At 33.8% G+C, this 24,969-nt stretch overlaps 2 protein-coding genes and 1 long non-coding RNA gene across 3 annotated transcripts; all 3 read left to right on the forward strand.

Annotated features, from left to right (window-relative positions):
* Positions 1-3,265: 3,265 nt before the first annotated feature.
* LOC104085643 (eukaryotic translation initiation factor 6-2) lies at positions 3,266-8,371 on the forward strand. Its single transcript, XM_009589733.4, has 8 exons — positions 3,266-3,358; positions 4,090-4,140; positions 4,218-4,314; positions 4,682-4,767; positions 4,869-4,913; positions 6,756-6,886; positions 7,474-7,584; positions 7,912-8,371. The coding sequence occupies exons 2-8, from the start codon at positions 4,131-4,133 to the stop codon at positions 8,167-8,169; spliced, it is 738 nt and encodes a 245-aa protein (XP_009588028.1). The 5' UTR covers positions 3,266-3,358; positions 4,090-4,130; the 3' UTR covers positions 8,170-8,371.
* A 4,926-nt stretch (positions 8,372-13,297) lies between these two features.
* LOC104085644 (uncharacterized) lies at positions 13,298-22,914 on the forward strand. Its single transcript, XM_009589735.4, has 7 exons — positions 13,298-13,459; positions 20,683-20,992; positions 21,391-21,558; positions 21,645-21,776; positions 21,861-21,942; positions 22,014-22,127; positions 22,230-22,914. The coding sequence occupies exons 1-7, from the start codon at positions 13,396-13,398 to the stop codon at positions 22,356-22,358; spliced, it is 999 nt and encodes a 332-aa protein (XP_009588030.1). The 5' UTR covers positions 13,298-13,395; the 3' UTR covers positions 22,359-22,914.
* Positions 13,466-17,406, forward strand: LOC117274061 (uncharacterized). Its single transcript, XR_004504127.2, has 2 exons — positions 13,466-14,914; positions 15,007-17,406. It is a non-coding gene; the product is annotated as an uncharacterized lncRNA (long non-coding RNA).
* Positions 22,915-24,969: the final 2,055 nt, after the last annotated feature.

Here is a 24,969-nt window from a genome sequence, read left to right on the forward strand (position 1 = left end):
AGAATTTGGAATGAAATCTTGGAAAGACAAAATTTTGTCTTGGTCTACAAATTGAGTATATGAAAGATGAAATTTTTGTCCATCAATCAACATACACTAAAATGATTTTAAAGCGATTTTATATGGATAAAGCACATCCATTCCGACCTCATAAAAATAATGAAGAGCTTCTTGGTCCCAACGTACCATATCTTAGTGCAATTGGTGCACTAATGTATCTTTCTAACATTACAAGGTCTGACATAACTTTTTCAGTTAATGTCTTAACAAGATATAGCTCTGCTCCTACAAGGAGACATTGGAATGGAATCAAACACATATTGCGGTATCTAAAAGGGACTATCGGTATGGGATTATTTTATGAAAATAATTGCAGTCCCGATCTTGTTGGTTATGCCGATGTTGGGTATTTATATGACCCACAAAAGGTTCGATCTCAAACAGGCTATGTGTTTACATATGGAGGCACTGACATATATTGGAGATCGACTAAGCAATCAATCGTGACTACTTCATCTAATCATGATGAGATAATTGCTATTTATGAAGCAAGTCGAGAATGTGTATGGTTGAGGTCTATAATACACTTTATTCGAGACAAATATGGTTTGAAGTGTGACAAACCACCCACAATTTTGTATGAAGACAATGCAACATGCATATCCCAGTTGAAGGGAGGATTCATAAAATGGGATAGGACAAAGCACATTTTACCAAAGTTATTTTTTTACACATGATCTTCAAAAGAATGGTGATATTAATATGCAATAGATCTGTTCAAGTGATAATATGGCTGATTTGTTCACCAAATCTCTACCGACGTCAACCTTCAAGAAACTAGTGTACAAGATTGGGATGCGAAGGCTCAAGGATGTGAATTGATACTCTCATCAGGGGGAGTTAATATGCGTTGTACTCTTTTTTCCTTACAAGGTTTTGTCCCACTGGGTTTTCCTTGCAAGGTTTTTAACGAGGCAACCAAAAGGCGTATTTCTAAATATGTGTACTCTTTTTCCCTCACTAGGAATTTTTTTTCGCATAGGGTTTTTTTTTCTAATAAGGTTTTAACGAGGTACATTGTCTATGGACATCCAAGGGGGAGTGTTATAAGAAAAATCAAATTATGGTGGATGTCTACTCTTCCTCCATGATCTTCTCAAATGCTTAATGACATATTCAATGACATATTTCTATGCTTAATGACATATTCAATGACATATTTTTCTTCACTTTTCATGCCTATATAAAGGCCTTGTAATAGATAGGAAAATACACACAATTGAAGAAGAAAATCTCTTCCTTCTCTCTATCTCAATTTCTTGTTCATGTTTTACTAAATTGCTTTTATTTCATAACAACATGTCTTGTTCATGTTTTACTAAGTTGCTTTTATTTTATAACAAAAATTAATTATATCTCCTTTAATTTTGGCAACTGATACATATGTGATAGCTTTTTTTCCCCCATAGATTTTGGCTATCTTTTTAATTGATTTTTAATGCCATAAAATTAAAAATTAAATTATATCTCCTAAGATTGTGGTAACTGATTTCATCTCCTAAAATTTTGGTAATTGATAAATATGGACTAACTTATTTTTTGCAGCATTTGGCTATCTTTTTAATAAAATTTTAATGCAATTAATATTAAAAACTGATTATATCTACTAAAATTTTGGTAATTGGATACATGTTTAGTAACTTAGAAAATATTTCATATTAAAAGTACGTTCATTTTATTTTTGTTTGGTCCTCCCTTCATCTTACTAGTAACTCGAGCATATTAATTCAGTGCAACTTTGTGGGTAGTTTTCACGTGGAACTAGGATTTTAACAGATAAGTACACTTTTTATTTTAAAAAAAAGAAAAGAAAAAAAAAATGACACAAAGCAATTGACTTACCTAAAATTAACTACTCAAATGTGGGTGAAGGTTGGTTTATGTTAGTTAATTTTTTATTTTTTAAAATCATTTTCTTTTTTTTTACAATAAAAAATATATTTATTCATTAAAATTCAGACAATATTATTGAGAACAATAGAATAATTTAAAATAAAAAAATATTTCAAGAGTAATAAAAATATATCTTCTATTATATTAGAATGAGAGTAGCAGACAAAAATATTAAATAAAGTAATATGCTAATAAAAATTTCTATTAATAATGTAATAATAATACTAAAGATTGGATAATATAATTAAAAAAATACATAACAAAAAAGTTATTCGATAATTATATAAGTTTCTTTTAATTTAATAGAGATTTATTATTGGGTATATCGTATTGACAAATAAGATGAAAATTAAAATTTATTATAGTAATATGATCTAATATGTTCAAACAAGCCCGGTTATAATTTATTTTTATTAATATTTTTTAATATCGACCGTGCATCGCGTGGGTACGACTACTAGTTTACAAGAAGAGCAAAAGACCTGTGATGAGATTTTCACTTTGATTATTTAAACTAAAAGCATGTTGTAAGTCCAATATAAACGATCAGTTGTCACAGATAAAAATAGCTAGTGACAAACAGTTTTTTACTGCAATTTAAACTCCATGACATAAACTTGAGCATTACCTCCATGTGCAATTTAATTAGAGTGTTAATTTAGTATGAGTCTGTACGACTACCAAAAAGTAACTTTGGATATGAAAAATAGGAGGGGTTATGTTCAAAACTGGTTCATTTTGTTAAAGCATCCCCTTCTAGCGATTTTTTGTTAAGTCAATCCTCTATATTTTTGTTTTTTAGTTGTGCAATATTCACTTTGATATTGAAGTTTACTAATCGGACCTTTTTAGGCTGCACTGCTTCTCTTTCTCGGCAAGTTCTCTCATGCGGTTGACAAAATTAGCCTCACTTTTCTTGATAAGCAAATTTCAGTTGATTAAGAAATCTAAGAATTACTTGGGCTTCAAGTAATATTACATTATTTTCCCATATATAGAGACCAGACATCGGGTAAATACCATCAGGCTGGGGTCACTGGTTTGTTTTTTGGAATCTTCATACAAATAGCAGGTAAGATTCGTTATTTATTTTTCCTAATTTATATACATATTATATACTAATTATATATGATTATATACATATATTATACACACGCCGGCTATTTTTAGTTTAAGCAACCGGTTGTGTGGCTATTTAGGATAAATCTTTCTTGTTTTTCCATTCTATTTCATTTGGGCCCAGGCCCAAACCTTTTTAATACTCTATTAGATGATATTAATTTCGGCCCACCTTGAAATAAAGTGTCTATTTCTTCAGTGCCAATAAAATCACAGGCAGCTACGAACCTCTCTTCAGCCGCCGAGTTCTCCTGCAAAATATCTCTCTGTTCGGCGCAATCCAATTGTAAAGTTCCCCTCTTTCTCTCTTTATCACGCCGCAAAAACCTAATCCTGATTTTTTAGTTGTAGTATACGAACTATGATTAGGGTTTTGTGTCTGCTCCTACTACATACGGAAGTATTTAACATATTAATTTGCATTCTTCTAGTATCTCCTTTATTGTGATGATTTTTTGTTGTCTGGAGTGGTGATTAGTATTAATGGTTATTAATTATTTTTCGAATGAATGAACAAAAGAAAAGAAGATTAAGTTCAAAGATGAATTTTTATTTACATCCTAGCAGGCACGTAAATATATGATGATTTTCTGATTCCTAATTAGATGATTTTGTTGTCTGGTTATTAGTAAAAGTGCTTACTTTTCGAATGAATAAAAAACATAGAAAATATTGAGGTCAAAGATGAAATATTTATTTAGGTCTTGGCACGTTAATATCTATTGAGTTTGTGATTCTTATTTATCCAAACGTCGGTTTTGCCAGAGTTGGTTTGAGATTGCAAGTTGGGTTCAAATTAATCTAATCAAGTATGCATAGATCATATTAGCAATCAAAGAACTTGATATTGAATATTTTCAACTTTAGTAAAATACACAGGGAATGGTTATAGAGGATTCATAAAGCTGAACACAGCATAGTCGATTAATTGAATAGCATGTATTATTGGAGAATTGTGTGTAGCTATCTTTATTTTTCTTTGTTAACATATGTGTGTGTCATTTTGGCTATTGACAGGTCTTCTAATTTCCTAGCGATTCTGTATTTTCCAGCTAGCAATGGCTACTAGTGAGTAATTAGTCGATTGTCAAATTGGATAATTTATTTATTAGGTTATTTTTGTAATGATTTTAATATGATTGCAGGGCTTCAGTTTGAAAATTCATGTGAAATTGGAGTTTTCTCAAAGCTGACCAATGCATATTGCTTGGTAGCTATTGGGGGTTCTGAGAACTTCTACAGGTTCCTTTTTTTGGCTCTTCGAATCATCTGTTGCTTAATATTGGAAAATTATGTAGTTTGAAACTAAAAGATTTGAAAAAGAAAATACTGGAGCTGCGCTTTCAGAATTTCCTAGTGAAAACAGCGGAAACAAGAGAATGATTGAATATATACTTAAGTGAGGAGTGTGGAGAATGGCAATGAAGAAAGTGGGAAAAGGGAAAGGATTTGTGTGCCCTCTTCCTGAATTTTTCCTTCTTCCCAATTTAGCACCTTTGAAAATTGACCTATGTCTTTATCACAAAAATAAAAGCTGTACCTCAATGTTTTAATCTAGTTTCCAGGTTCTGAACTCAGTGAAAATGATGTGATCTGTATTTTTTTCCAGCACGTTTGAGTCGGAGTTAGCAGGCATCATCCCAGTGATCAAAACCTCCATTGGAGGAACGAGGATAATTGGAAGACTCTGTGCTGGTACGTGGCAACAACTCTAGCTATCTTGGAACTTTAAGGTCCTGTTGCCAACTGATCTTTATTGGAATAATTAAGTTCCTCACTTTTCTGATCTTGTGCAGGAAACAAAAATGGGCTTCTCTTGCCTCACACTACTACAGATCAAGGTAATTATATAATCAACCATGCTGTAGATACATCTTCCTTACTCACTATACTGTGATTAACCATATATTTGAGCAAGTTTTTCATTTGTAAATCCTTGAGTTAGACATTTGTAATTGGACGAGTGTTCCAATATAGAAATCCTTGTTTTATTTGGAATGGTGGTGACTGGGCTAGCTTACGCACACCTCCATTATTATTCCACTAGGTACCTGTCATATCCTGCTAGCACAGGTAACGGGTAAGTCTACCCACCAAGGCTTAGGCACATGGGAAGAAATCAGCTAGTGTTTTGTGTTTTTGTCCCATCTGAGATTTGAACCTTTGTCTCAGAGGTTCGCATCCACTTCATTGACCACTAGGCATTAGGCAACACCTTTGGGTGCCTTTGTGTGTTGTATCATTGTTGGTTATGCTGGCATGTCTTAGATTGCCACTTCTGGAGCTTCTTCTTGTGGTTTAATCATCTCTTACACATATGTCACCTACATATGTTTTAGTATTTAGTACCTATATTTTTTCATCTTATGTATGTACCTTTCTTGACTTATTTGTCTTGCATTTGGGTTTATGATGAGGACTTGGGTCATTTTGGATCAGCTGATTTCAAATTGGAGAATTTAATAACAACTTTGATGCCTATGTTAAACAACAACTACAACAACGCCTCAGTCCCAAACAGAATTAGGATCGGCGATATGAATCCTCATTTCTTTCTTTAAGCTCAACTCATATCATCATCATGCCAAAATCAATGCCTATGTTAACCTTGCAATATGTAAAAGTTTTATATCTAAAAAAGGGTTTCAGATACCCACCTAAATTGAAGGAAATATGAACCCATTAAATATGGTAAATATGCTTCTGTCTTGACTATTAAAGTTGCAACTTATTGTGATTTGTGCAAATGGATTTGTTTTGAATCACTTTGTTCAAACTGAGCCTTTGAGAAATTTTATTATGTCACATGTTACATCCAATTATGCGGGTTAGGAAGGAAAAGAGTATTAAGGAAGTTTTGGCTACAGCACCGCAGGCCTTGAACTCTTGCACTAGGCTTGAGCCTGTCTGATGACTGCAAAAATCATATTAACTACAAACAGTTTAAACAATGTGTAACTCATCTTTGTGCAAATGATACCAATTTAGCTATTTACTTTGAGTTGTAAGTTGTAACTTATCTTTGGGCAAACAATACTGCCCTGATAAGTTGCCTATCAGAAAAACTGCCTTGATAAGTTATTTTTAACTTCATTATTTGAATCCATATCAATGTACATTCTGGGAGTAGTTTTTAGGACCTGTTATTCACACTCGAACTCTCCTACTGTTTGCTGTGTGTGCTTTCTAGCAATAAGACTGCTTGCTAAACGAACCACTGCTGACGAAGTGCCCCATACCCGCACTAAGGGGTAACCTGAGATAATAATTACATATTAGCTCATTCTGGGATTCCCTTTCTAGTTGCCCCTACTGTGGTTCTAGGATGCGCGAAACAAGTGTTTTTGGGATCGTAACAGTTGGCTAGATTCACCAGGAAAGGCAACTATTTCTGTTTTAGTTACTTGGGAGGTAGTGCGAGCATTTCTAATGATGTATGATGGAAGATGATCGTGTGATTATTATTCCTTTAAATAATAGTTGATCAACGACAATAGTAAAGATAAAAATGCGTAAAAAGAAATTTCAACAGACCAGCGTTTAATTATCACTCGATAATCCCATGCTCATTAGTGGGACAGAAGTGTTTTGTGATATACAGTGCTTCCCCCACTAAAGTTGAATTGACTCTGCTCACATCTTTGACTTTGGTTCTGCCTTTTTGTTTATGTTTCTGCTGGAAGAACTTCAGCACTTGAGGAACAGTCTGCCGGATGGAGTTGTGGTTCAGCGCATTGACGAGCGATTGTCGGCCCTGGGGAACTGCATAGCATGCAATGATCATGTGGCTCTTACGCATACAGACCTTGACAAGGTAATCAATCCGTTGGCTACTTTCCGCTACAAATTGGTATGATGTTGTATAGATCTCTGATATTTATTCCCCTCCCTGTTTATAAATGACAAGGCATAAGTGAACTTTATATCTTTTGGAAGCACGTGGTTATCCATTCCTTGGCGTCTTGTCTATAGTTTGTTTTATGTAGAGAACTGAACAACTCTCTTGAGTTTAAGCAAGTTAATCCTCGTCATGTAATACTGCATCAGTGAGTTGTTTCAATGTTCATGAATGTGCAACAGGAGAATTTTCTTACATATTATATCCTATTACTGCAGTACAGTTTACACTATCTGTAGAGTTTCTTGGCCTTATTTATATTGTGCTAAACTTTGTTTATGGAAAAAGGTACTTGTTTATTTACTCCTAATCAAGTGTTATCGTCCTCATATTAGCGCTAAACCCTCATCCTTTACTTTTCCTTCTTCTATCCTATTGTTTTACCTCAACCAACGCAGACTCACTACATTATTGTCATAGAGCTTTAGTTGTTGCATTTACTCTTATTATTATTGATTAATGGGGTACGGTCACCTAAGATTGTCAAATGTTATTTTTATCAGGAAACTGAAGAGATGATCGCTGATGTTCTTGGTGTGGAAGTTTTTAGGCAGACAATAGCAGGGAATATTCTTGTTGGCAGCTTTTGTTCTTTCTCAAACAGGGGAGGCTTGGTAAGTATACATTCTTTAAAGCCTTGTCAAAAAAGTTTACATTCTTAAATAATGGGAATGGGTGACGTTTGAACATACACGGCTTATACACCAATGAATGAGTAACATGTGTTAACATACACTTGTATCATTAAGCCATATTTAATTGATGTGCATTCTCACCTCAGTTTGTCGCTTACCCATGATAAATTAATCTGGTTTAGTGTAAACATCGGGTGTTGGTAGTATTTGCCCATGTGATGACTGCTGCTTGTTACAGGTCTGGGGGCTAAACTAGAAATGTGTTGTTTTGTTGCCTCATTTTGCTAAAACGTCGTGCTGGAGCAGGTACATCCTCATACGTCCATTGAAGACTTGGACGAACTTTCAACTCTCCTTCAGGTTCCTCTTGTTGCGGGAACAGTGAACCGCGGTAGTGAAGTGATAGGTGCTGGATTGACTGTCAATGACTGGACTGCCTTTTGTGGCTCAGACACTACTGCTACAGAGTTGTCCGTTATTGAAAGCGTATTCAAGTTGAGAGAGGCTCAACCTAGTGCTATTGTTGATGAGATGAGGAAGTCATTGATCGACAGTTACGTTTGAGTTATATGGTTCAAGTTGCATGTACTATGGAGTTGTGTGACAGTATGACCTACTGCTTTAATTTTGTGTTTCCTGTGTTAAAAGGTCTGTCTTGATAAAGCACAGATTTATGGTTAATCTTAATTGCGATTTCCAATTTTCAAGTGTATAATGTTTGATGTGGAGTTTAATTTCCTTATAAAATTTCGTTATTTATACAGCATTTGGTTTTTGCAATAACTAACTTAATCTTCGTACTTGGTATTAGATTTTGCATAAGTTTTACAGAGGGGGAAATTGAACGCTATAATACTAACTTCGGGTGGTATTTAATAAATTCAAAACGTTGTTGTTATTATCAATCATTAAGTCGTTCAAACAATTGTGAGATAATTCAATCATTTTGATTATTCACTTTCATTAAGTCTTTTCTACATTTATTCAGTATACGTAAAATAATTAATCCATGAAACCACAACTCTTGGTTGCTTGATTCTAACTCTACTTTTTTTTTTTGGGTTGTCTTTCTTCTCATCATCCAATCTTTTTCTTAATATTAATTTGATCCAACAACACCTATACTATAAAAAAATTAGACGAACATCATAATTGTAGAGAAATATATAGTACTCAAACATATGTATACACGTCAACTTAATTAATAAAATAAACACAAACAATTGAACGAAAATATGAATGATAAATTTAAAGCAAAAAAACACATATATTGAACCTTGATTTCCTTGTATCCTTCATAAGAATACTAGAAAATGAATAATGAGCTATAGATTCTAATTTTAATTTGTAAAATAAATATTATATGAATGAGTAAACTTACGACAAAGCTCAACATATTATAGTTTGGACCAAAGTGCTACTGTTGTGCCTACGAATCATTGAAATATTCAACCGAATAAAATCAATTATTTATTATCTGATTGAATATTTGAATGTCACATAAACTTGAATTCAAAATACAGCTGAAAAAAGTGCTTTTGTTTACCACCACGTTAATGATTTAAGGTTTCATGTAATAGTTCACATTTGAAAAGGTTTTTATTAGGTAAAATTAATTAATTTTAAAGTTCTAAATATTATATTCCATATATAGTATGTTAAATAAGGAAGGTTTTAATATGTAATATTTTACTTGAATTCAAATTCCTAAATATTAGGAAAATAATTAAATTACTATTATATTATGTCCAATGCTAAATTTATTTTTAAAGGGTAAAAAAGGCGAACGACATTTCGTTAAGGGCATTCGTACTTTTAATATAACTAATCTCTATGTACGTGCGTTGCACGTAAATATTTAATCAATTAAAGGGTAGCTCAGTGCATAAGGTATTCCGCATTCACGCAAGGTCCAGAAAAGGATCGCACCTCAACGGGTGTGATGTAGACAATCTACCCTAATACAAGCATTATTTTCTATAAAAGATGTATATATGGATTGTTGTAAAGCAATTAATATGGAAAAAATAATAAAATCTTTTAAATGCAAAAAATCATTGTCATTACATGGGGGGAAAAAATCAAACATCGTCTAAACTTGCATATATAATCAATTTAATCAAGTTAGATAGTATTTATATTTATTGATAGTGTAGAAATATGCAATATGGTCATATCTTATTTAATATATTTATTTACTTTAAAAACATGCAATGATCAAGTAATATTAAATTTTAGGTAGCACAAAATTATATAAAAAGATAAATTAATCTTGGATATTTAAAGGCAAACTCGCAGAAGATTTTTTTTTTAATAAAGTAGCATTTTTCAAGAAGGAATTAAATTGTGTTTAAAGTAAGAAAATACATTCCTAAAATTCCTAACCTAAACTGAATAAAAAGGTTTTAAAAGCATCCCTAAAATTTCTAACTCAAATAAAAAGGAAAATGTATTTTTAACGAAGGAATCAAATATTTTCAATTCCGAGAATTCTTATTCGTAATGCAAATAAAAGAGGAAATTACCTTCTTAAGAAAGAATCAATTTTGTTCCATTCCTAAGAACATAACAAATAAAGAAAGGCAAATATTTGCTCCTAAATATAAATAAGAGAACGAAAAATAGTGACTCTACAAAAAGAGTCCCGTCAAAATCGTTGCCCTGTAGAGCTTGGTTTTTTCATCCGAAGTAATTTTAAGTTTTTCTTTCTGTCTATTACTTTAGAGTTTAGACTATACTATAAAGAGGTCAATGTACTGTTTTGACCTTTCATTCCATTTTGTGATTATAGTAATTTTTATTCTAGTACTCTCTGCGAAGACAGTTTGATTACGTGAATTTATTAAAAAATACTACTTCTATGAAGACAAAATTGGTAATGTAATTATACATATGAATAGTAACTTTGGAAGTTTATTTATTTAGAGATTGATTTTTCCGTTGCTATACGACGTGTTTATTGCTAAAGTTATTTTGGCCGTGAACAATTGAAGAAGTTCTTCAAGTCCCAAATACTCTAACAAAAATTAGTTAAATAAAAATAATAATAAAGTGACAAGGGACTATGATTAGCAGTATCAACAATAATAACAACAACATAGTACAATCTCATAAGTAGCTATAATTAGCAGCATCAATAGAAAGAAAGTTTTAGATAACAGGACATAATATGAAGTTTAGTTATAACACTACATAAACTACTTCTTTGGTCTCGTATAAATTGGGGGAGAGATCGTTACAGCTTGCACCATATAAAACTACAAGAGAAATGTAATTCATATCACTTTATATAGTGGTTTAATGGCGTGAGATTTGTGTGTCTTCGCTAATAGGTAGGACACTTGATTGGTGTTAGAATCCCGTGCAAATTGAATCATACTTGCCTTAATTCAAAGACCATAAATATTAGGAATTCAATTAGCGATTGTTACTATTTTATCCTAGATGCAATGAAGCTTAATTTAATTTTTTAAGGTTAAAAGAGTCGATCAATATGTCAAGGATATTTTTGCCATTCAACATTTAGCGTGCAACATTCGTGCTTTTATAATAATATAGATATAGATATAGATATACTAGTTTAAGGTACATACTTTGCGCGTGTATCCCATTCAATAAGTATAAACTTTTAAAAAATTATTAAATACTATTAAACTATGTATACTTAACGTGCTTTTTAAATGTTAGTTTGGAAATATTTCTAAAATTTGATGTTGGGTTAAAGAAATCATAATAATATATGATAATTTAATATTATTAGAATATGTATTTATATTTTGGTACATAAATATTATAGAAGGTTTATTTGATTAAAGGGTAATGGAAATACTATTGTACCCTTATAGAATCAGACATATTTTTCATACATAGTCTTCTATTTTTTTTTAAACTTTTACTAAGATAAACTCATTCAATTAGAGACGTAAGTTATGCATACCTTTTGCATTTCAATTTTCTTATATCAAAATCATATTATTAAAAAATAACTAAATGCCCTAAATATTAAAAAATAACTAAATGGCTATTTTCTGAATGTAAAAAAAAAAAATTAAATTATTATTATTAAATATTAAGAAAATAATTAAATGACTATTTTATCTAGTGTAAAGTCTTTCGCTAAGGGATTTCGTGCATTTTTTAATACTAGTTTCTCGCCACGTGCGTTGCACATGTATGCGAGTCATGAAATGCACACTTTTATAAAATAATATCAATAGTATTAAAATAAAGATTTGAGTTAATAATGATATAGAAAAGAATAAAATACATGTCATTGTAAATAATCAATTCAGCACGGGATATAGATTGTTTGGAAAGAACTGTCGCTTGAACTCGGCTTTGAACTAATTTCACGTGCTAATAGTACATAGACCTTTATCCACGCCGGCCATCTTCCTTCTCCACCATAGCATGGCAGTCTCTGAGAGGTACAACTGTGCAGTGTTGATCATGGCCTCGTCGTCCCTCACTTTGCCGTGCTTGAAGTAGATCTCCAAGTGCTAAAGGAAGTTTTACACTTATTGTGCATCACGAACACCTTTGAACACGGGGGGTTTGGGAGCCTCGATCTTGGCCTCCCTTGTCACCACAACATTGCTGGCTACCTCGGTCACGCCAACACTAATATGCTCCTCAAGTGACTCTATCTTTGCCTTCATAGCATCGATAGTACTTAAAGCCTCCATGAAAGCAGTGATGGTTTACCTCAGTTCCATCTCGGTCTGTGTACGTCCCTCCAAGTAATTTCGGATACTCTCAATCTCTTCAAGAGTGTGCCCCTCAAGAACGCTAAGAGTGCCTTCCACCTTCCCCAAGCGTTGGCCAAAGATCTCCACGACGTCTATCCCCGCATTCATCTTCATCACCCACTATTTACCGAGCGAGACGTCCTCGGGCAGGACCTCCACTTCATCCTCGCTCGCCTCAGTGGCAAATGATTCTTGGGATGTAAGCCCTTCGTTTGACACAGCCTCGGATGGCACCTCCTGGATCTTGTTGGTGGCATTCCTCATTTTGTTACGGCCACTTTTGCCAGCAACATCTTGGATGACGCTGGCTTAGGTATTGCCAGCGTTAATTTCTCCGTCGTTCGTCATTCCCTTAGTTGCAACCTTTGCCCTGATACCACGTTGTCACGTCCTTAGTCGTTAACTAAGTACACGTGCGACACTTGACAATTTGTTCATGATCTTGCACAACTTACTCACGTTCTTGCTATGCCAAATCAACCTTACTACACTCAAGATAGCTAAGAGATTGTTAGAAAGAACACAAGAAAATTGTTAAAGGAATCTTTGTATTAGAGAGAATTTGAATTATTTGCTTGGTAAAATACAAATGAATGGTCTCCTTTATATACTAGTCTCCTAGGGGCTAGTGTGTAAATATTAACTGTTACACAAGTACTTAATATTTACAAGATAAAAGTGTTTTCTAGAATTCTCTACAAGCCTACTAGAAGATTTCAAGGACTTTCATAGCAGATCCTTAAATGTCCATACTTATCTAAATTTTCTCGCAAATGGTAGCCTTACTCTTATGTAAGCTTCCACGTGACATTAATATATGTCAAATAGCTCCTATGTGGCAGGATGACATGACGGATCACCACACATGGCCCAATTAATCCAAATTGGCTCTGAATAAGCAATGAGAGAGGGTAAAACAGTCTACAGAAGCCAATGGTCCTCTAAATTGAATACAATTTGTGCATTTGACACTCCTAAGGTATTTGGTCTTTCCTTCATCGAAAGCCCGGTGAAAGCCAGTGCGAATAATAGTATAACAACAATGTCGAAGCGCAAGCGTCGAGGGACGGTAAAGAGCATTAACAGCTCCCTTCTTAACCCTTCAGGTTACCTCTTTACTCAATCTTCTTCTTCTATCGTCCAGTGAGAAGGTTTTAATTTCAACCTTGTAGTTGTTTTTTGAAAAAAATATTTCTTCTCTCAATTATAGGGTAAACTAGGGCTTGATCGGAATCACATTTATTGGCGCTGCTGCTATCGTAGATTCACTGAGTTCTATCCTAATTTTAGTAGAACTTTTTTTTTTCTTTTACTTTTTCCTTTTAGATAAGAACAAATTAGAAAACATAATGGATCAAAATAATGAAACCGATGTATCAGATAATAAACCACTTGATAAGGAAGATAAGAAACTTTCCATCAACCTTGCAGCTTCTATACAGAGGGTTGGGTTCTCTTGTTGGGGGGTGGGTGATGTGGCAGGCTGTTTCTCTTCAATTGCTGTCAAAGCAATGATTAAGCTACTGACCAATGCTATAGTCCATTCTAACCTTGAAGGTCATATATCTGTTTACTCAGATTTTCCATATCAAGATTTGTGAGCGGGAAGGAGCAATGAGTTTTTAGATAGGAGTTAATGGAATGTACAGGAGCTAGCCTCTTTTTTGTACTCAGTATCCCCGCGATGCTTATTGAATGAAACCTAACTTTACCTGATCAAAGAAAAAGAGTGGGAAGGAGCAATGTTGCTTCCCCTTCCTAGAGCACGGAAATCAACATTGTGCTAATAGTTTCAAAGGTGCAAAGCTGATATCGTAATTTTCCACCACAGCAACTGATCAGGAAAGGATTAATATGGAATCCCCAAGTATGTCACAGTTCAAACCACGATCACGTGCACTAACATGAAAAAATAAGGTGACAGCTGATACAAGCCACTCTGAGGTTATGCCACGCAAGCTTCTTGTTGTTCGCAGTTCAAAACACAACCATGTTCACGTCAAAGACGTAAAGTAAGATAACAGCTGATACGAGGCATTCTGAAGTTATCCCACTGCCTACTTCTTGCTGTCGTGGTTCAAGGAGGAACAATAGTTTAAAGGGGTTAGGCTCATGGAAATTCGAGCGTTACTTAGAGTACTTTTCTGCTCTAACTCTACGTTTGGTTGGGGTGAGGAAAGGTTGGTGAAGGGTAAGTAAAAATTTAGGTTAAAAAGGTTATTTCTCTTGTTTGGCAAGGAAGTAAAATATGAACAGAAGTAAATGTAGAGAGGTCGGCTCCCCTCCAAGTCAACCTTTTTTAGCCCCTCCAAGATTGGACGGAAAAGAAGAAATGCTGAATACTACTAAATGAACTTTCTCTCCTTTACCCTCTCCTCAACTTTATGGAACCAAACAGAGCGTAAGAACCCAAGACTTATCAATTTCTCTTGTGAGCCTAACTTTTGGTTTTTTTTATAGGAGCATATGGAAATGGCATCCAGAAGATAGGAAGAACTCATTTACAATACCTTGACAGTTTGCGGTTCTACTTGTACTCAGAACGTTCTCACAAATCTAAGGTGTTGAATTGGATCAAGAAAAAGAACATATTCTCGAAAAATTTGTTTTTGTGTGTTTATTATCCTTATAAAAAAATATATTTGTTCTGCAGCTGACAAGGCACCTGATGGTTTCTCTATGGGGTTTTTCCATAATTGTTGGGAGATTGTGAAAGAAGATATCATACATACCATCAGGACTTTCACAACAATGAGTATTTTGAGAAGAGTTTCAATGCTTCTTACATAGCCCTTATTCCTAAGAAGAATGGTGCAAAGGAACTTAAGGACTTTAGACCTATTGGTCTAATAAGAAGCATATACAAGATCAATCATTTCCAAATTGTTGACAGAGAGGCTCAAGAAAGTGGTGGACAAGCTAGTAAATGAGCATGAAATGGCCTTCATAAGAGGCAGACAAATCATGGGTGCTTCTTTGATTGCAAATGAATGTGTGGACTCTAGACTTAAAGGGCAGGTCCCAGGAATACTTTGTAAGCTTGATATTGAGAAGGCCTATGATCATGTTAATTGGAACTTCTTACTCAAAGTTCTTCAGGATATGGTTTTGGGTAGGAAGTGGATTAACTGGATATCTTTCTGCACCAAAACAGTCAGATTTTCCATATTGGTGAATTTCTCCAGAGGAGGCTTTATTCCTTCTGAAAGAGGCTTGAGACAAGGGGACCCCTTATCACCTTTTCTTTTCCTCTTTGCTATGGAGGGACTGAATCAAATGTTAAGAAATGCAAACAACAATGGTTGGCTGAAAGATTTTAATACTTCAACAGGGAAGGAGATAGTGTGGAGATCACCCATCTTCTAAATGCTGATGATTCTTTAGTTTTTGTGAGGCAAAGCAGATCAACTAAAATACCTAAGAGTTATTCTTGTTATATTTGAAACAGTTTCAGTGTTGCATGTAAATTGGAGGAAGAGCATGTTGTTCCCAGTTAAAGAAGTGGATAATATCCAGGTCCTAGCAGCTATACTGGGATGTGAGGTGGGTTCTCTACCAACTATATATTTGAGTTTATCTCTAGGCTCCAAGAATAAAGCTCAGGAAATATGGAATGGGTTTCTTGAAAGATGTGAAAAAGGCTATCAATCTGGAAGAGCCAGTATTTATCCTTGGGTGGAAGGTGGTATTGGTTAATAGTGTCTTGGATGCACTTCCGACATATGTAATGTCTTTGTTTCCTTTACCAAGTAAGGTGAGGAAAAGAATATATTAAGAAGGAACTTTATATGCAAGGAAACAGCGAGAAGGAAGCTATTCATCTGGTTAAATGGAATTCCCTTATCACAAGCAAAGACATGGGGTTAGGAACCTTAAAGCAAGAGAGGCAATCCTCAAATACGTACTTTGACTTGACGGCTTACCCGTTCTATAAGAGAACGGTTCAACTGGTTAGGCGGTCTGGTCTGGCGCATTACAATCAAAGTTTACTCTTGAAGTGGCTTCGGAGGTATAATCTGGAGGTTAATGCTTTGTGGAGAAAGGTCATCTGCGACAAGTATGGACAAAATGGACAATGGTACTCTAACATTGTTAATAGTCCATATGGGGTTGGGTTATGGAAGTCAATCAGACTTCACTGGAATACTTTGGTTGATAATACCACCATAAAGGTAGGTAATGGAAGGAAAACACTTTTCTGGAGTGATAACTGGTTAGGATATAGCCCTCTCAAAGAACTATTCCCTGATTTTTTCAGCATTGCAACATCACCTACAACCACTTTAGACACTGCTGGGGACAACAAGGATGGAATGTTACTTTTAGGAGGGCCTTGAATGACCGGGAATTAGAGAGGGTTGTGAATTTCTTTAATATCTTGGAAGAATTTCATGGTCTCGGAGAAACTGAAGATAAACTTTGTTGGAACCTTTGCAGGAATGGAAAATTTACATTCAAATCTGCATATACCTTAATTTCTACTCCAAACCAAAGTTAGAACATTGGCTTGGAGGTATGTTTGGAAAGTCTAGGCACCTCTCATGGTAGTATGCTTTTCATGATTAGTCGCAAGAAAGGCTTGTCTAACCCAAGAGAACTTGAGAAGAAGAGGTTTTTAGCTATGCTCAAGGTGCCTATTATGTGGTACAACTATAGAAACTAATAGCCATTCGTTTCTTCATTGTCCTTTTACTGACCAATTGTGGCAGCTCTTTCTTAATATTGCGGGACTTAAATGGAGCATGCCAGCAAACACTTGTGTTCTGCTGAAGTGTTGGAATTATAATGGGGGTATAGTGAGACAGAAGAAATGGTGGAGATTGATTCCTGCGTGCATATGGTGGACAATCTGGAAGGAGAGAAAATGAAGAACTTTTGAAGACAAGCAATTCTTTACAGAACATCAAGATGAAGTGTTTTCTTTTGTTTCATTTCTGGTGTAAAGAAAGCTGTGTAGAGGAGGCATAATCTCTAGTAGACCTTATAGGTGCACTGTAATCTTAGGTGGATATAACTGGTTTTTGTTTTCTTTGTAAATATGGCTTGGCACTGCCCTAGTGTTGTTTTTATTTATTAATATACATGTTACCATTATAAAAAATAATAATAATAATAATAATTAAAAAAAAAAATAATATATATATATATATATATATATATATATATATACTAGCCTCTATGATCGTGCGTTGCACGAGAATGTGTATTGACAGTAGTTAACTTTCAATTGTATATGTATACAATATGAAATCAATTCCTTAAATAAATAAAAAATATAATTTATTAGACAAACCAAGTCATAAATAGTGTTTTGACATAATATAGAGAACAAATTAAAACTAAATATTCTGGAGTCACAAAGTTATGTGATTGAAGTTGTAATATAACAAATGCACTATTATTTACTATTTTATGTGAAGTTATGATTTACTTTAGTTAAGCCTTTAGGTATATGACGTCTAACATATATCTCAAGATAAAAATATATTGATAATGGAGAAAACTAAGCTTAAAAGTCATTTAGTTATCACTGTCTTTCATGACACTTTTTTTTGTTGGACGTTATTCTGTTTCAATTATTACACATTTTTATATCTAAAAATTTTAAATTCTTAGCCACACATTGAAAACACATTTCTTTTATTATACTGAAGAAATCATATTATACAAAAGTTATCGCTAGGAAATTATTCAACCCTTATTCTTATCATTCCATTCAAACCAATCGTCATAGAGAACCTTGAGATGTAACTTAGTATATCTATTTTTGAAAGTGATTGATTTATTAGGAGTAGTCACCAATTGAGATTTAGCGTCTCTGAGTTGCAAATTGGCGTATATATATATTAAAAGATCGTCATACCTACCAAACCAAACGTCATATCCTTGCTGTTGACTTGTAAATGTTTCTTTTTAACTATTTATCTTAGATATAGAGTGAAAACTCAGTGATAATTTATTGGAAGGAATAAAATTCATTCTGTTAGGCAAACACTCATATTTAAACCTATTCATGCTTACCATGCAACTCTAAAGTTTGTATGTGCGGGTGTTGATATTTTTATCAATCAATATTTTGTGTCTTAACATTTGTATTTTTATAATATATATATATATATATATATATATATATATATAAAATTAGAATTTGTATAGTATAATCTATACAAATATAGTATAGGATAGTATAAATATATTAGTAGTTTATCCAATTCATAATTATTTCCAACGTTACCAATTTGTAGTTGTATTAGAAGTTCTAGATATTGGTAGAGTAGGAATTTGATGTCGGATGTGGAGTTTTAATCCGGAAAGAATTCCATTCTTGGGGTAATATTTGGAATATTACAATTAAACCCATCTTTAACTCAAAATTTTAAGGGCATAAAAGTCTATTAAAGTTTCAAGGATATTTTAGTCGTTCAACAACAACCCAGTATAATCCCACTAGTGGGGTCTGGGGAGGGTAGTGTGTACGCAGACCTTACCCCCTACCTTGGGGTAGAGATGCTGTTTCCGATAGACCCTCGGCTCCTTCCCTCCAAGAACTCTCCACCTTGCTCTTGGGGTGACTCGAACTCACAACCTCTTGGTTGGAAGTGGAGGGTGCTTATCACTAGAGCAACCCACTCTTGTCGTTCAACATTTAGCATAAATTATTCGTACTTTTATAATATATATATATATATATATATATATATATATATTTTTTTTCTTTTTTTTTTCTTTTTTTTTCTTGTGTTTATAAGTCATCTCATTAAGGATAAAATGAGAAGTTTAAAGTTAGATCGTTTTCCAAATGTAGAAAGGTATTTTTTTTTTTTGCGACAGTCTAAAAAAGTAAGAGTATCACATAAGTTGGGACGGGAGGAGTACCATTTAATTAAAAATAGGACTCAGTTGTTGTTACACTTACATTAAGTTTCATGCTTTACGGAGAATTTTTAGTTTAATTAAAGATTTGAATGTCAGTGTAGTGTAGGATAAGGGTGAGATTTGAAAAAAAACTTAGTATTTGAAAATTCCTAATTTGTCTCAATTTGAGACAAATTCTTGAGTACTGGAATGAATGGAACATTATGGATATTAAAGATTCATTGTATAATCGACACTGACTAGTTTGAAGTGGCTTAGTTGATTGATTGATAGAAAATATAACTTAATTCTGAATACATTCCTTATGTTGTTGCAAATGCACTAAATACATGAAACTTCATTTGGAGGAAAGTTGCCAATTTAGTCCGTCAAAAGCAATCAAGTTAAAGGACAGTTATATCACCCTATAAACAAGTAGCTTCAATCAAAACGGCTCATTGCTTAAAAATGTCCCTCGACGGCAAAGATCAAAGGGGAGACTACAAACTTCTGGTATTACTAATACCTTGCAACCTTAGATATTTTTTTATCAGCTTGCTGAATTGTGCATCTTTATCTCTAATTACATAAGTCCTTTAACATTGGAATAAACATTTGTCTGCGCCTTTATTCATTTCATGTTGTCTATTTAATTTGATGGAAGATTAGTTTTCTTCAAAGTCAGATCAAGACTTAAATAAGACCTTGCATTTGATATAAGTTTGGGACAAGAAGGTTAATCTAACAGAGTGTTAAATTAGGATTTCTGGTGTAAGATTCTCTGTGTTTTCTGGGTAAGGTACATTCTATCCTCATAATTTTGTAATTTTCACCTTTTCACCCGTACGATTTCTTGGCACATTAATACCGTATATTGTCTGTTTGCTTGCTACTGTCATAGATCACTGAGTTCTATCCTAATTTTTACAGAACCATTTTTCTTTTACATAAGAATAAATTACTTAAGAAAATCATAAGATATCAAAATAATGAAACCAAGGTATTAGATAACAAACCATTTAATGAAGAAGATAAGAAACCTTCTGTCAACCTTGCAGATTCTACACAGAGAGGGGGATTTGGGGGGGGGGGGGGTTGTGGGGGTGGGTGATATGGCAAGCTGTTGCTCTTCAATTGCACTCAAAGCAATGATTTAGCTACTGACCAATGATATAGTTCATTCTAACCTTGAAAGTCGCATATATGTTTGCCCAGTTTTTCCATATTCAGTTTTGTGAGAGTGGGAAGGAGTATTGAATTTTTAGATAGGAGTTACAGGAATGTACAGGAGCTAACTTTTTTTTTTGTACTGTTGCATCCCTTGGATGCTTATTTTATGATGTCTAACTTTACCTGATCAAAGAAAAAGAAAGTGGGAAGGAGCACCATTGCTCCCCCCTCCTAGAACATGGAAATCAATGTTGTGCTAATTATTTCAAAGTTGCAAAGCTGATATCTTAATTTGCCACCCCAGCAACTTATCAGGAAAGGATTAATACGGAACTCCCAAGTACGTCACAGATCAGACCACGATCACGTGCACTAACACGAAAAAGTAAGGTGACAGCTGATACAAGTCATTCTGAGGTTATCCCAGAGCAAGCTTCTTGTTGTTCGCAGTTCAAACCACGAGCACGTTCACGAAAAGGACGGAAAAGTAAGATAACAGCTGATACAAGGCATTCTGAGGTTATCCCACAGCATACTTCTCGTTTTCATGGTCAATCAAGGAGGAACAACAGTCAAAAGGGGTTAGGCTCATGGAAGTTTGAGCGGTACTTGGAGTAAGTTTTTATGACTTTTTTTCTCTTAAATATCCTAATTTAACACTATGTTTGATTGGGGTGAGAAAGGTTGATGAAGGGTAAAAGTAAAAATTGAGGTTAAAAAGGTTATTTCTCATGTTTGGTAAGGAAGTAAAAGATGAAAAGAAGTAAATATAGAGAGGTCGGCGCCCCTCCAAGTCAGCTTTTTTTATCCCCTCCAAGATTGGACGTTAAGGAGGAAGTATATTAGTTCCTTTCCATCTGTTTCAAACAACCAGAAGTAAATGGTGAATACTATTACCAAAGAACTTTCTCTCCTTTACCCTCTCCTCAGCTTTATGGAACCAAACAGAGTGTAAGAACCCCAAAACTTATCAATTTCTGTTGTGAGCCTAACTTTTGGGGTTTGTTTGTAGGAGCATATGGAAATGGCATCCAGAAGATAGGAAGGACTCATTTACTTACCTTGACAGCTTGTGGTTCTCCTTGTACTCAGAACGTTTTTACAAATCTAAGGTGTTGAATTGGATTACGAAAAAGAACATATTCTCGAAAAAGTATGTTTTTGTTCCCATTGTTCTGTGGTAAGTATTTCATGTACTTGCTGTATGATTATGTAGAATTCTACATTTTAGATATGTCTCTATAGACTGAGTTCCCACATTGCCAGGGGCCACTGGAGTCTCCTGATCTTTTGTCACCTTGATGAAAGTTTACAATCTAAAGCAAGAAGTCCTTGCATGTTGTTACTTGATTCTTTGCAGATGGCAAACCCTGAGAGACTTGAACCTGGGATCAGAAAGTATTTCTTTCTCTCAGCCTACCGTTCCAGTCTGGGCTTACTTTGAAATGATAATCCATTAATATAGCAGTGTTTTCGTTGCAGATTTGTTATAGACTTATTCAAAGCAGAGCAGAGGCCAGAAACCAAGGACCAGATCAGGAAAATCCCTCTAATGATTCCAAAGGTGACAATATTTTGTGTCGTTGTTTAATCTCGGTGCTTTTGCAATGCCAATGCTCATATAAAAGGTTTCAGGTTCCGCAGCAGAGAAATGATGAAGACTGTGGCAATTTTGTTTTGTACTACATAAACCTCTTCTTAGAGAGTGCTCCAGAAAATTTTAGCATTTCGAAGGGTTACCCTTACTTCGTAAGTTCCTCACTGTGAAAGTTTCATACTTGTTACATTTCTAGAAATTATGTAATCCTTGTTGTGGCTGGATGCTTTTTGCAATTTGGTGTTGCTTTATAGATGACAGAAGACTGGTTTACTGTTGAACGGTTGGAATGCTTTTGCCAAGAACTGCAATCTACTATTATGAGTACTTCCGATTCTGATGAATGCCTCCTAGATGACGGAGATGTAGTGTGTCTGGAATAGTGCTGGGAAAATAAGCAAGTATCCGTCCAACCCTCCCAATTAAAAACGGGTTGGATAATTGATTTATTTAAATTTTAAACTGGGTCAAATATGGATCATTCTATAAAAATAGGATAAAATGGGTACAAATATGGATCATTCTCCTCCAGTTCCAGAAGCTGAAGCTCTTGCTACCCCTCCTTGTTCAATTCTGTATCCAGAGGCGGAGCCTGCACCAGTGCTGGTTCATTGAACTTTAACACCTATATGGCCTTTGGATCAGTTGCTGCTATCATTTGCGCCTTCGCTTAGTAGGGGTATGAAGCTAGCTGCTGCTACTTCTGTTTTTTATGGAGTGAGATTTTACTAGTAGTATTATTTTAAGAATTCTTAGTTATTATTTTTTTAAAGCTGCTCTGTAATGATTTAGTACTGATTAGGAGTTTTTGGGTTGTTTTTTCGTCTCTTATCTAGTACTCCTATTATTTTAAGAATTCTTAACGATTCTGATTAGGAGTTGACTGATGATGATTTCGTAAAAACTAAAAGGCATGGCATGGCTGTCATTTTATGCGCAGATTCTCTTTCTATTATTTCTTGATGGTGAAAGAGAAGAGGCAGTTTTGCATTTGCTTAAATGGTGTACTGTATAGTCTGTAGTTGGTAGAAGCAAGATGAGAGATGATTCAAGTAACCTTCATATTTGGATTTCTGGTCAATTCTAAATGTTTGCTATCATTTTCATATGAGTAAGAGAGAAGCTTGTGTCCTTTTAGGTCTTTACTTAGTGGAGCAATATATAGTGGGAATTTACTGGTTGGAATATTATAAATTTTCTTTGAATATTTCAGTGTAAAACAGTTAGAAGACAATTAACCTACATAGCAAGAAGTATCTATCTATATTTATATCATATCATACTATATTATAAGTGTGAAATCCAACGTTGAGAATTGAGTTACCAAAATACCCATCAAAAACTGAACGATTATCTTATCCTTTAAACTCAATCTAATTTTTACAAGAGTTCCTATACAAGTGAATAATTTCAATTAAAACATAATACAAAATAGTAAATTACCCCTTTGAAAACAAATAAAGTAGGTATCTAAAGTAAATTACCCCTTTGAATAATTTCAATTAAAACATAATACAAAATACTAGTAATTACCAGCTTTTGCCATGACAGATGCTAAAGAAACAACCTGCTATCTTCTTATACAAAATCCAATTGTCTTGGCCTCAAGCAATCATTATGGTCATTAAGATTTTAGACCTATTTTCACTTAATAATGAGGTATGCGGATTTACTACTAAAATTATTGCTAACATGATGACTATTTGATCGACATGTATTCGCTTTGATCGAGAATGTGATTTATATATATATATATATATATATATATGTGCGGTTTGTTTTAGCTGTTTTGGAGCCTTTTTTTCTTTAGATATTTGAACTCACTCTATACTTGCTACTTTTTAGTCATCTTGAGATAACTTTATTGGTTTGATCTCATAGTACATTTTTTTCCTTTTTAAATGACACAATTATTTTCTTATCTTAGATGAATATGTCCAACTTATACATGAGATTATGCTTCTACCTATAATTTCAAGAAATTTACATATGGATTCTGAGACCTAAGTTCTAACATCATTTGAGGTGAAATCTTGTACCTAAAAATTAGCTAACTGAGTTATCTGATAGATTTTCCTTCTGATATGAAATAACTTTACTTTGCACATGATCAAGCTGCCGAGTAGCTACGATTTATTTTTAACCATTTTGCCATGACTATAGAAAATTTGTATCATTATTATTTCTTTTTGTTTTTACTAATTGCACAATCCAAGTAGCAGTTTCACCTCATATATAACAAATGAAAGTCTGCTTTGATTTATCTGCATGCAAATTCGAGACTGATTAGATCTGTCTAAAATAGCTAAATGGAACATCAGCATAATAATCTAAGTTTATCCTTAATGAAAGTTCAAGCAATAAAACATCTAAGCACTTTTGTGGAGCAAGGTTTCTTTCTTTATATTTTTTAAACTTTTATTTTATAACTCAAATATTTATTTTTATATTAATATTTGTGTGATATTTTAAATTATTTACTAATCGATATAGGATATACGCGCAACGCGCGTGTCCAGATACTGGTTATATTAAAAGCCCGAAGGCCCTTACGAAATGTCGTTCGCCTTTTTTACCATTTTAAAATAGAGTTTATATTGGACAAAATAGTCATTTATAATTTTCTTAATATTTAAGATTTTAAAATCAACTAAAAATTTAACTCCTCTCCTTATTTGAACTACTGAGCTCCTAATATTTAGGGATTTAAAATTGTCAAAATCATGAAAAAAATATTCTATAATTGCAAGACATTAATTAAAACTCTAATTATTATGCCTACTCCTATTTGAAGTGCATTCGTTCAACTAAAGAAAAAAAAGTGCATTCTATGTTGCCCACAGTAGCAATACAAGCTCAACCACAAATTAAGTATAATTAGTATAGTTTAATACTTTGCATTATTCAACGAAGAAATCATAGGCATAATCGATTGGTCGAAAACTATTGATAAATATGTTTTTTGAAAGTATCAACATTGAATACAAACACGAA

This window comes from Nicotiana tomentosiformis, chromosome 2 (genome assembly GCF_000390325.3).
Source record: "Nicotiana tomentosiformis chromosome 2, ASM39032v3, whole genome shotgun sequence".
Classification (NCBI taxonomy): Eukaryota; Viridiplantae; Streptophyta; class Magnoliopsida; order Solanales; family Solanaceae; genus Nicotiana; species Nicotiana tomentosiformis.

What these genes read in the sequence shown, in the direction of transcription:
- LOC104085643 (XM_009589733.4), top strand. An exon ending in TCACACTACTACAGATCAAG is followed by an intron (nt 4,914 to 6,755) that starts GTAATTATATAA and finishes TTCTGCTGGAAG; the next exon opens with AACTTCAGCACTTGAGGAAC. An exon ending in TCTCAAACAGGGGAGGCTTG is followed by an intron (nt 7,585 to 7,911) that starts GTAAGTATACAT and finishes GTGCTGGAGCAG; the next exon opens with GTACATCCTCATACGTCCAT.
- LOC104085644 (XM_009589735.4), top strand. Translation starts at nt 13,396, where the DNA reads ATGTCGAAGCGCAAGCGTCGAGGGACGGTAAAGAGCATTAACAGCTCC. An exon ending in TTTGTTCCCATTGTTCTGTG is followed by an intron (nt 21,559 to 21,644) that starts GTAAGTATTTCA and finishes CCACATTGCCAG; the next exon opens with GGGCCACTGGAGTCTCCTGA. An exon ending in TCCCTCTAATGATTCCAAAG is followed by an intron (nt 21,943 to 22,013) that starts GTGACAATATTT and finishes AAAAGGTTTCAG; the next exon opens with GTTCCGCAGCAGAGAAATGA.